The 11,764-nt window shown below is 35.1% G+C and overlaps 1 protein-coding gene across 1 annotated transcript in view; it reads right to left on the reverse strand.

Moving 5' to 3' along the window:
• The window catches only part of NEO1 (neogenin 1), a 201,815-nt gene that overhangs the window by 113,485 nt on the left and 76,566 nt on the right, over positions 1-11,764 (reverse strand). Inside the window, exons 10-11 of the mRNA XM_040642636.1 lie at positions 2,829-2,983; positions 1,365-1,485 (exon numbers count right to left, since the gene is read on the reverse strand). Of these exons, the coding sequence (XP_040498570.1) occupies positions 1,365-1,485; positions 2,829-2,983 (276 nt within the window). The remainder of the gene's footprint in view (positions 1-1,364; positions 1,486-2,828; positions 2,984-11,764) is intronic.

The raw sequence follows: 11,764 nt of genomic DNA on the forward strand, positions 1-11,764 counted from the left end.
TCTTCAGAACTGCACAAAATGAAAAATGTTCTTCTTGCTAAAACGATAATACATCCAACAGGTATCCTTATCAATTTGACACAGATTATCCAACGATTCAACTTCTAGTAATTTAGTATGAGAAAATAATCATATAAAGAAGTTCCGCATAGCATTGTTCATAATAGTAAAACATAGGAAACAATTTAAATGTTAACCAATAAGGAATCACTCACACAAAACAAAGTGCAAATATACTGTGCAACGATGGAAAATGTTGATATAGATCTATCTATTTATTGACAGGAGAAGATGTTCACAGCACGTTGTTCCAAGAAAATGCATTATCAAACTATACACACATCTGCGCATGTCCACATGTAGTACTCCCAGCAGGGAGGATGTGGAGCATGTGCCATTATCAATTTATTGCCCCTCAATTCCAAATTCATCCTTTATCACCTGCTCTGCAAAAATGAAGATGGGCACTTATCTGTCTTTTCTCTGCAGAGGACATATCTTTTAAATTGTATCAGCTGGACGGCAGCTTCTCCCAACACCCCAACCCCTCAGGTGGTTTTGTAGCAGAATGCCTTCAGGGAAACACCTCCTTGTGACTGGGTGCCTAGCACACCAGACCCTGGGTTTTGAGCAGGTTTCAATAGCAGAGCAACTTCTCTGTGTCCAGGAAAACATGGCCACACCCTCTCCAACACAGTCTGGATTTCAGTCCTGAGGAGCTTAACACTCTCTCTCAGACCGACAGCTTGTGGCTGCTCTTTGTATCTGCCATTCTTATAGTCACTAGGGTTGTCTTTACCTCTTGCCAGCCCTCCCCTTGTTAGTCTAATCCTGTTATAGTTAATGGTTCTTTATAGTCAAGATTATCTGCTCAAATTATTGTGTGGTTTCCCCAGAACTGACTCTGACTGATAAAAGGTAGGGTTTTCCCCCTTTTTTACTTTTCAGTGTTGTCTGAATTTATAATAAGCATTTTGTGTGTGTGTGATAATCAGAAAAGGCGTGTTGTTTTTATTCTGGAAAAAATTCAATGCAAAATAAATAGTACTTTAAGTTTTTCTATTTTAATAGAGCAGAAATATATTTGTGAGATTAAAATGACTGAAATATGAAGAACATTCATTTGTGTAAGACTGTAATTGATCAGTTTTCCTTTTCAGTATTACCCAAAGTTGTGTTTCTACGTCATTTTAAGTAATAGAAGATATTTAGGCTGCTTTCTTTTCCTCTTAGCTATGTCATATACTGGTCTTTACAAATGGGTTATGAATCATGAGGTATCCTAGAGTAATAGGTACTGTGATAGATACTAATTCCTCAAACACAGTCAGCCTCTTTCATTTTACTATTTTAGCCCCTCTTACCATGCTCAAGGATTATCAGTTGGGCTCCAGCCTGTGCATTTCCAACATCATTCTCAGCAATGCATTGATAGAACCCTTCATCTGATTTCACCAGACCCAAAACTTGAAGATTATGTTCCTTCTGAGAAAGAAAAACATAAAATTTTATGATTCGACTGATGAACATTAGTTCAAAATCTCAAGGATGTGCTCTTTCTGGGGAGGAAAAATAAGTAAAATTGCATGATTCAGCTATTAAATATTATCTATGTACCTGTTAACTCAATTTTATTGACAAGGTACTGATTTAACTGACTAGAACAGGAAACACTGTAACTAACCAATTAAGAACGTAATCCTTACGGAAAGTAATATCCACAGTGTTTGCAAACCTACACCTTTGGTTGGAAAAATGTAGGACGGATGATACCATGTGACTATAGTAAAAGTCTGAATTTGTGAATTCAAGGCATTTTCTTAAAATTATCTCTAATATCATCAGTTCTAACAAATTAGTCTACAATAAATTAAATGAGGATACATATATACAAGCTTTCCTTAAATTATAAAGAACTATATAAATGTCAAATATTGTTATTAATATAATTTGGTTTAAGGATTTTTAAGAATAATATGAAACTGATAAAAGTAAAAATTCTCATTTAGCTGTAACACATTGCTTTTTAATTTAAATACTTGTGAATTACTTTTTGTAACTTATGAGATTATGCATTTCAGAATAGAAAATATATTCCTATTAAGAATGAATTACTTATATGAAAAATTTATAAGACATTACACCAGTAACAACCATAATTACTTCTGAATTATTTCTATGAATGCCATGTATACACCTTAAGATATTAATCCTTATTACCAAAACTTAGATAATTTTATTACTAGGATTTAGATAATGATAATAATAATAGGAGACAATATTTACTAAGCATTTAACCATGTATCAAATAAAAAGCAATAATGGCTGACTATTCTTAAATACATTTAATGCTATTTACTTCTTAAGAGTCTTTTTATCTATTGTCACAACAATCGTCCAACCCTGGGTCATACTTCTTTAGAAAGGCCTGGGCATCCGTATATGAAGGACAGATTTCTGTTCTCTGAATGGAGAACTATGAAGACAACTGGTGCACACACAGGATAATCATTACCGAGAAAGTAGTGACAACTGTGTTTAATGAGAGTACTAGCAGGTTTGGGTTGGAATACCAAACTGCTGGTCAGGAGATCTGGACGTTAGGCTTAGTTCAGCTACTGACTTGCTATGTGATCTGATACAAGCTACCAAAGTACATCTACGCTCAGCTTTCTCATCAGCTAATGAAGAGATTACATTCTATGCGTATTTTCCTGTCTTCACCTGCAGTACATCAACTGGCATATGTAAGACAACAGATCTCTTAGTAATTACATTTAAAGACATTTAGAGGTTTCAGAGATAAGTGTCCTTTGAAAAATACTTACTACAATCTTAAAGTAATCACTTGGGATAACCATATCCCCATTCTTGACCCACTTCACTGTTGGAGTTGGTTTCCCAGTCACTTCACACTCAAATACAATATCCATTGATTCGTGAGCATATATATTAGTAGGCTGTTTCAGGAATTCAGGTTGGGCTTTAAAACAGAAGAAATCAGGATATTAATAAAAATAAAAATATCTGTTCATATTTCAAGCAATTTTTTTAAATCCTAGAATTCACACGATTTTTACTTATTATTTGAGGTTTTCACATATTTTTACAAAAGCATATAACAAATATATATTTAAAATATATGTTAGGGGGTGCCTGGCTGGCTCAGTCGGTAGCACAGGTAACTCTTGATCTCCATCGTGAGTTCAAGCCCCACGTTGCGTGTGGAGCCTACTTAAAATAAAAATTTCTTAAAAATTAAAATATATGATAGGAACACAGTATTTTTAAGAACTGATATTCTGGTACAATTAATGGGAAGAATAATTATAAAGATAATTTCTGAGTTTCCTTGTTGATAAATATTTACTAAATTGACTATATTGAAGAAATCGACAAAATGAATATTTTTAAATTTTTTATTATGTTATGTTAGTCACCGTACAGTACATCATTAATTTTTGATGTAATGTTCCATGATTCATTGAGTATAACACCCAGTGCTCCATGCAATACATGCCCTCCTTAATACCCATCACCAGCCTATCCCATTCCCCCACCCCCTCCCCTCTAAAGCCCTCAATTTGTTTCCCAGAGTCCATAGTCTCTCGTGGTTCATTCCCCCTTCTGTTTACCGCCCCCTTCATGCTTGCCTTCCTTCTCCTACCGATCTCCTTGCTATTCCTTATGTTCCACAAATGAGTGAAACCATATGATAATTGTCTTTCTCTGCTTGACTTGTTTCACTTAGCATAATCTCCTTCAGTCCCGTCCATGTTGCTGCAAATGTTGGATGTGGTCCATATATACAATGGAATACTACTCAGCCATCAGAAAGAACGATTACCCAACAAAATGAATATTCTAAGCTGTCTAAAAATGAGCATTAAAAGACTACTTCCCTAAGACTTTTACCATTTTGGAAGAAGCGTAATCAAAATTCAAGAAAATTGAGAAAACTGACATTTTTCTTTTCAGTCAGCGTGATAAGTAACAACAACTTTAAAAAAAGGCTTACAAATGTCACATCAGAGGCCTTATAGAGTTCACTCATACAACACCCTTCACTTGTAACATCCCTCACTGCATGAAACAGTGTTTAAGGGTGGGAGAAAGAGTAACAGGATCTTTGGGGAAAGGCTAAGTATATTTGAAAAAACCTAAATATTCCAGTATTTCCCTTTCTCCTTGCTCCAAAATTGTAAAACACGGACTTATAAATAACAGAGTAAGACTCTGAATTAGAAGGGGGAGAGCAGATCATCTAGTCCAACCTCCCACTTAATGTTGTAATTTCCTATATGACTTTTTTTTTTTTTAAGATTTTATTTATTTATTTGACAGAGAGAGAGACAGCCAGCGAGAGAGGGAACACAAGCAGGGGGAGTGGGAGAGGAAGAAGCAGGCTCCTAGTGGAGCAGGGAGCCTGATGCGGGGCTCAATCCTAGGAATCTGGGATCATGCCCTGAGTCGAAGGCAGACGCTTAAGGACTGAGCCACCCAGGGGTCCCATCCTATATGACTTCCTTGACAAGGAGTCTCATTGATCCCTGTTTCAAATGATAAGCCTCCCTATATCACAAAGCAGCAAGCTTCACTGTCAGCTAGTTCTATTAAAAAACCAACAATGACAAGAGCAGCTTTTTTTTTTTTTTAATAGTTGAGCTAAAATGTGCTTTAGCCTGCTGGGATTTTGACTGGGATTATGTCACATTTGTCGCAACTTGACATTTTAACAATATTGAGACTTCCTTTCCCTGAATATGGGTTACCTCTCCATTTATTTCGTTCTGTGGTTTCTCCCATCATTGTTTCATAGTTTTCAATATACAAACCTTGTTCATACTTTATTAGGTGTTTCCCTAAGTATTTCATATTTTTTGGTGCTACTGTAAGTGGTAAATTTTTTTTTTTTTTTTAGTTTTCAATTGTTCACTGCTAATATGCAGAGGTGAAATGATTTATGTATATTAAACTTTTTATCCTGTGTTCACACTAACCTCACTCATTAGTTCTAGCATCTTTTTATAGACAATTGTGGGATTATCTACATAAATAATCCTGGTGTTTGTGAAGAGAGACAGTTTCATTTCTTCCTTTCTCATCTGCTTTCCTCTTTTTTTCATTTTCTTGCCTACTACATCGGCTAGCGTGGGGCAGGTCCTGAGAAGAGGTCCAGACAAGCTTTATAATTTGGGTTAATGAAGAGTAAGAGTACAGTGAGTAGTTAGAAACCCCAGGAAGTGGTAGGAGCCAAAGGAGGGAAAGAATGGATAAACTTCCTACCCATCAGTCAGTCCATGGCACCCCAGCGGGTGACTTTCCACACATGCTCTCAGGTCTGTGGAATCCAGAAGGAGATCTGTGGGCCAGCCTGGCCCATGGATGTGTCCTCTGGCAGCAACTACCCCCTGTCCAAGGTCTGAACTGCAGCTTCAGACATGGAGGCCCTCGTCCAAGTCTGTTCACTTTTTGGATTCTCTCCTTCAGCTCTAGAGGTAGTTTCTGATCCTTATATTTACTATTTCTTTATTCTTTAGAGTCCTAACTTTGTCCTTTTTTGTAGTTAAAACACTTTCACTAGTTAATAATTCTTGATATTAAAATTTCCTTGTTCAAATTCCTGGTGTGATTTCCGGCTCCTGACTGTACCCGGACTAATAGTCTCATACATGCTGCCGATATTTCTTCTCGGTTTCTACGTTTCTCTTTTACTTAAGGCCCCCGTTCTACCAGTTTTCAATTTGTATGTGGTACAATTTATCAGTCTTCCCCTTTTATTTGGCACCTATATTTTATTATCCTTACTCCAAAGGTTTTCCCTGCTTCCGTACTATGAAGATAACTCACTTGCGTCTTCTAGTATGTCAATGCAATAATCTGGACTTTACCAGGTACCCAGCTTTACATTTTTCTAAATGGCAACCTCAACAGTCCCAATAAGAGTACCTGATTTGAAAGAGTTTTAATATTAAAATCCTATGTACCCTTGAGGGGGAGTTATTTTTGAATACTAAGTGGTTTCATTGATCTGTCTATTCCTGAACCACCAGAACCACAAACTTAATGACTGTAACTATATAATATTTTTTAAATATTTGGTAGAACAAGTACTCTCCATTTATTCCTTTATTTCCTCAAAATGTTCCTAACATTGCTCATTAAGCTTTTTTTTTTTTTTTTTAATTCCAGATGAAGTTAGACTCACCTTTGGTTAAGTGTATCTGTTCCTTCTCAAAGAAAAGAGACAAATAAGAACAAACAAGAGTTTTCATTTGAAGTGCAATAAATTTTAGATGCAGGAAAAAACTAATATATTTTTGATCCTGAGTGCTCCCTATTTAAGATCAGATATTTAAGTTTATTTGAATATTATTCAATAATGATTTACTGTGAAGACACTGCAATGACTGAAGTCAAGAGACTTCCAGTTGAGTTCTGGTTCTACCAGTAGACATTTGCTGGCCATGTGTTTCAGTCTGTTCCTAAACTAAATAAGGAACTCAACTGAACTATTCCTAAACACACCAAGATCTCTAAACAACCGCAACTTTAGGATTTTAGTTTATATATTTGGTGTATGATACTGGGTAACATTCACAAATAGTTTCCACTTATTATCATTATTTGCCACAGCAACCCTATTATTTTGGTATTATTATATTATTTCTATTTTACAGACAAGGACACTAACACACAGAGAATCTAAGTAGTTCCATAGGGTCACAAAGCTTAGTCAGTGACGGATCTGCATTTTGAGCCCAGGCAGTTTAACTTTCAACTTTATGTTCTCTCTCTCTCTTTTTAACTTTTTACTACAGAGAAAATAATAATAAACACCATGTACCTGTCATACAGCTTCAACAATTATCAACTTATGGCTAGTGCTACTCCAACTACATCCTAACCCATCCCGTGTCTTTCCCCAGATTACTCTGAAAGCAAATCCCGGGTATTACATTATCTTATATATAAGAATTTAAGTAACTTCATCTACAAAACAAAAATTCCCATTTCTAAACAAAACTATAATACCATCATCAGGTTGGTAGCTACAGTAATTTCTCAGTATCATCAATCTACATTTTAAAAGAATGATTTATTTGAACTGGGCAAAGTGTATTCATTAATATTAATTTGTTTCTTACGTTTCTTTCAATCTACAGGTTCCTCCTTTATCTCCTATCCCTGTTTGTAATTTATTTGCTGTGGAGGTCACTTGTCCTGTAAAGTTTCCTGTAGTCTCCCTTTTGCTGACTGCATGCCATAATGGATTTAACATATTAGTCCTGCATTTAGCAGTTAAATGTAGAAACTGATTGGAGTTAGGCTCTTTCTTCTTATTTTTTCAAGACTACTTCATAAGTAGTGTCATAGTCCTTCAATCAGGAGAGTTCATAATGTGTGACTATCTCTCTTTTTGGGATGTTAACAGTCTTAGAATTTGCAAAATAGTAATATTCTTATTCTATCATTCCTTCTACAGAGAGAAATATCCCCTCATCAATTATTCAGTTATCCTTAAATATACCTCTCACAGAAAGAGTAGGATAAATGCTTGATATTTTCCCTTTACTTACCAATTTTCAAAACAATGGTCCGGTTCTCTAATCGTTCTGACTGAAGGAAATCATTGAAGGGTTTTTAAAAAAAGTGTTCTTATAAATTCATGGATTAAAATATATTTGATTTGTTTCAATCCATGCAAGTTATTTTTCTTTTGATTTTCAAACTATCCCATCTCTGACTAATGGAAGATTGGGTCCACTGAAAGTTCCTAAGTCCTTTTTAACAGGACCCTAGTAGTTTTTAGTATCTTCTGCTCACTGTTTTTAGGCCCTACTTGTGAACAAAACCAGGAATTACGTACTTTTTAAATATAAAATTAATCGTGATTTCATTCTGTTATCCAATTAAATTCAGGGCTATAGGTTTTAACTGGATCTTAATAACTTTACATCTGTATCTCTTTTCTCTCATGCTAAAAATCCGTTCTCAATGACACCAAGTGAATTACTCACTCAGTAGTCTCAGAGTAACTATACCAGTATCTCCACCAATTATTATAACAGAAAACAGCTGAAGATTTTTGCAGTTATTTTTGTCCTTAGAGTATATCCTGTTTGATATATACAGTTCAATTACTATTTTAAATTTATTTGTAATAATAACTTTCACTTGGAATTGTAGCTTTCTGTGTAGCTATACTACAAACTAGATACACATTTAGAGCCATTTGTTTCATTTTACTTTCCCCTTTCCAGAATTACTTTGTATAATCCCAAATCTACAAAAACAAGGTACACCCAAACAAGTCTTTCTCCTAACCCTGTTTTCCCCACCCTGTCCTCTCCCTTCCCTATAGGTAGCCATCTAAAAATTTTTAAGGTTTAGCTTTCCATTCTAAAAATTATAAGCAAACACACACACAATTCCTCCCTGCCCCTCTTCTTTAGATTAAATAGTAACATGCTGAAAAAAACACCTCCAGAGCCTGCAATCTTAACCATTAGGTGGGATGTTTCTGAGGAAGTGCTATATTCCTTGAGTCAAAGGACTGAGACTCCCCCTAAGGCAGAGTAATTCTGGAAAACACAGCAAAATCCTCTTCAAAAAAATCTAATTAATATAGCTTTAGTATGCATTTTTAGTAAACAGGTTTTCAAAGACTATTAGAAAAAAATTATCACAATGTTCAATTCATCATTTACTTTTCCCTTTCATGAATTATAAAATATTGCCTTTAAAATGTTCTTGGGATTTTAACTACTCTGTAGCTAGTATTCACACCAATTAAACACAATGTAAGAGCAGATGTTTGTGGTTGGGAATTTAAATTGATAACCAGAGAGCAAATGAGTCAATTACCATAAGAAAATAAGCGTTGTAATGGAAGATTATGCATTTGTTACCAGAGAGATAATTAAGCTTCAAATTCTCATTGACAGCTCCCTATTCCTTCTAATGCCATCATCATTACAAGAATAATTTTAATTGCTAAATGCACAAGTAGAATTTGATACTAAAACATATTATACTTGCAAAAGTCTTTTACTGGAAACATCACTTTATTCCATCACTGTTTTGCAACGCTGGAAATTGCCACTCAATTCAAACAGAAAACAATGTAGGGCCAACACCAATGTTTCAAGGTTACTTTATTATGCTGTTATTTGGAAGATTATAACAGTTTTCATTTACATTAGCTCTGCATTGTTGGAATTTCTATTGTTTGATTTTAAAGGTTTAAGCACTGGAATTCTTAAAAAGCTCTTTAAGTAGAGAAATAAATCAATTCTGCCCATTTTATGTTAAACTGCACACTGCTGTTCTTAAGCTTCTTTTCAATAATTCACAAAATTACATGTAAGTCCTTAAAGAAAAAAAACCCCAACACATAAAACCTAAGCATTTTAACAGCCTTAAATCCCTGCAGGATGTTGTTTGACAATCTAATCACAAGTCTACTGTAAGTACTGGCTCAACTAACAAAGCAAAAATACATTAGAGCCCTCCAACATTTCTTAAGAAAGCTTCTCATTCCAGTGAAGGTGAATCGGTTTTCCTTAATCTCCAGAAGGAAACAGGAGAAATTATTACTATGAAGCAACATTCTGAACACAGTTGCCACATGACTTTGAAATTATATTTCTATCCTTCCCCACATCTCCAGCTTCATCGCATTTCCTTAACTCTATTCCACAGTTTAGCAAAAACTTAACTCATCCTTCAGACCTTAACCAAAAACATTTCCTGACCCACTTCTCCCATTCTTGGCCATCACTGCCCTATTTATCACTGAAACTCCAGTGGCCTAAAACATAACAGATGCTCAATGTATATTTGTTGAAACAGACAGTTACTTGAATTCTAAAACTTCCACTAATCAGCACTATAAGAGAAAAGATGTTCAGGATAAGAATTTTTTCAAGGATTCTCAAGTTTCTCACGGATTCAATGTTTTATACCATTGTTTCTCCAACAGGAATTCATAAATTTATTCTTTATTATATGTGAATTTTCTGCATGAGTTTTAAAATTTGCTTTTAAATGTTTATGATAATGTGAAGTTTTAGTAAGCATGTTATTTTAGCATTCACATTATGTTTATGTTTACCAGCTGACTCTGTAATCACAGAATTCAATCCCAATGCAATGTTTCTCAAACTTGGGGTTCTTTCAGCCCTTACAGACCTTAAACTTCAGAAACTGTGCTCTACACATAATTTTTTTTTATTTTGAAGAATTCATGGAAATCTTTACTAAATACAGGCTCCCCTTCCTTAACAAGGTTGAACATACTTAATCTTTGCATGGTGTCACAATATTACTATAATGGACACCAACTTTGTACCACACCTAGACAGAGAAGGTATGAAGGCCTCAAGGACAAGGACTTTCACTTGGTACCATAAGTACATTAGAAATGGTCCCTACATAGGTAAACTCAATTTGTAAAGCCTTGTAGCAGCTTACAAATGACTTATGAGGTTTCTCTGCGTGAGTTCCACAGACTATTTGAGGAGATACACAAAATTGAGTACTGGGCCTTAGAAAAATGTTGAGTAGTTGGGTCTCACACCACATGCTTGAGAACTGCAAAAGATGAGGCCACAAAACCCTCATTTTAACAAGCTCCCTCAGATTAGTCTCAGCCATACTGAAGTGGGAGAACATGTTATATAGATGGGAATTCAAAAGAGAGAGCCGTAACTAACTACTGATGCACTGAGGAATATACAGAAAATTGGTACAGTGGTTACCTCACAAGAGGATAACTGGGAAACTGGCAAATAAAGAGAGATGGACAGTGACTTGTGACCATATACTCATTCCCTCAAATTTTTTAAAACTGTGGTAAAATAATTATAGAAAATGTACAATCTTAACCGTTTTTAAGTGTACGGTTCAGTGGTATTAAGTACACTCACATTGCTGGGCAACCATCACCATCATCCATCTCCAGAACTCTTTTCATCTTGCAAAACTGAAACTCTATACCCATTAAATAGTAACAACCCTTTCCTTCTGTCCTCTTAAGCGTGTGGCAACCACCCTTCTTTCTGTCTCTCTGATTCTGACTACTCTAAGCACATCATAGAAATTGAATTATATGGTATTTTGTCTTTTTGGGACTGGCTTATTTCACTTAGCATAATGTCACGGTGCATCCGTGTTATAAAGCATGTGTGAGAACTTCCTTCCTTTACAAGGCTGAAAAACATTCCCCTGTATGTACATACCATGTTCTGTTTGTCCGTTCGTCCACTGATGCACACCTGGGTTGCTTCTGCTATTTTAGCTACTGTGAATGATGTTGCTGTGAACATGAACGCACAGTTAACTCCTGGAGACCGTGCTTTCAATCCTTTCTGAGTGTATCCGGGATTGGAACTGCTGATCATATGGTAATTCTGTTTTCGATTTATTGATGAACCACCATTCTGCTTTCCACAGCGGTTATACATTCCCACTAATAGTACAGAAAGGTTCCAATCAATTTCTCCATATCCTCACCTATAACTTATTTTCTGTTTTGTTTTGTTTTTGAGAGTAGCTATCCTAATTGGTGTGAGGTGCTATTTTATTGCACCATATATACTTTTGTACCATTTGATTTTAATATGCATCTTTGTACATCTTTGTATATAGATCTTTGTACACATGTCTAAGAGTTTCAGAAGACTGGATTTCTAGAAGGAATAATTACATCAAGGTGTTTTTATATTTATTTATTTATTTATTTATTTATTTATTTATTTAT

Source organism: Ursus maritimus, unplaced genomic scaffold (assembly GCF_017311325.1).
Source record: "Ursus maritimus isolate PB19 unplaced genomic scaffold, ASM1731132v1 scaffold_27, whole genome shotgun sequence".
Taxonomy (NCBI): domain Eukaryota; kingdom Metazoa; phylum Chordata; class Mammalia; order Carnivora; family Ursidae; genus Ursus; species Ursus maritimus.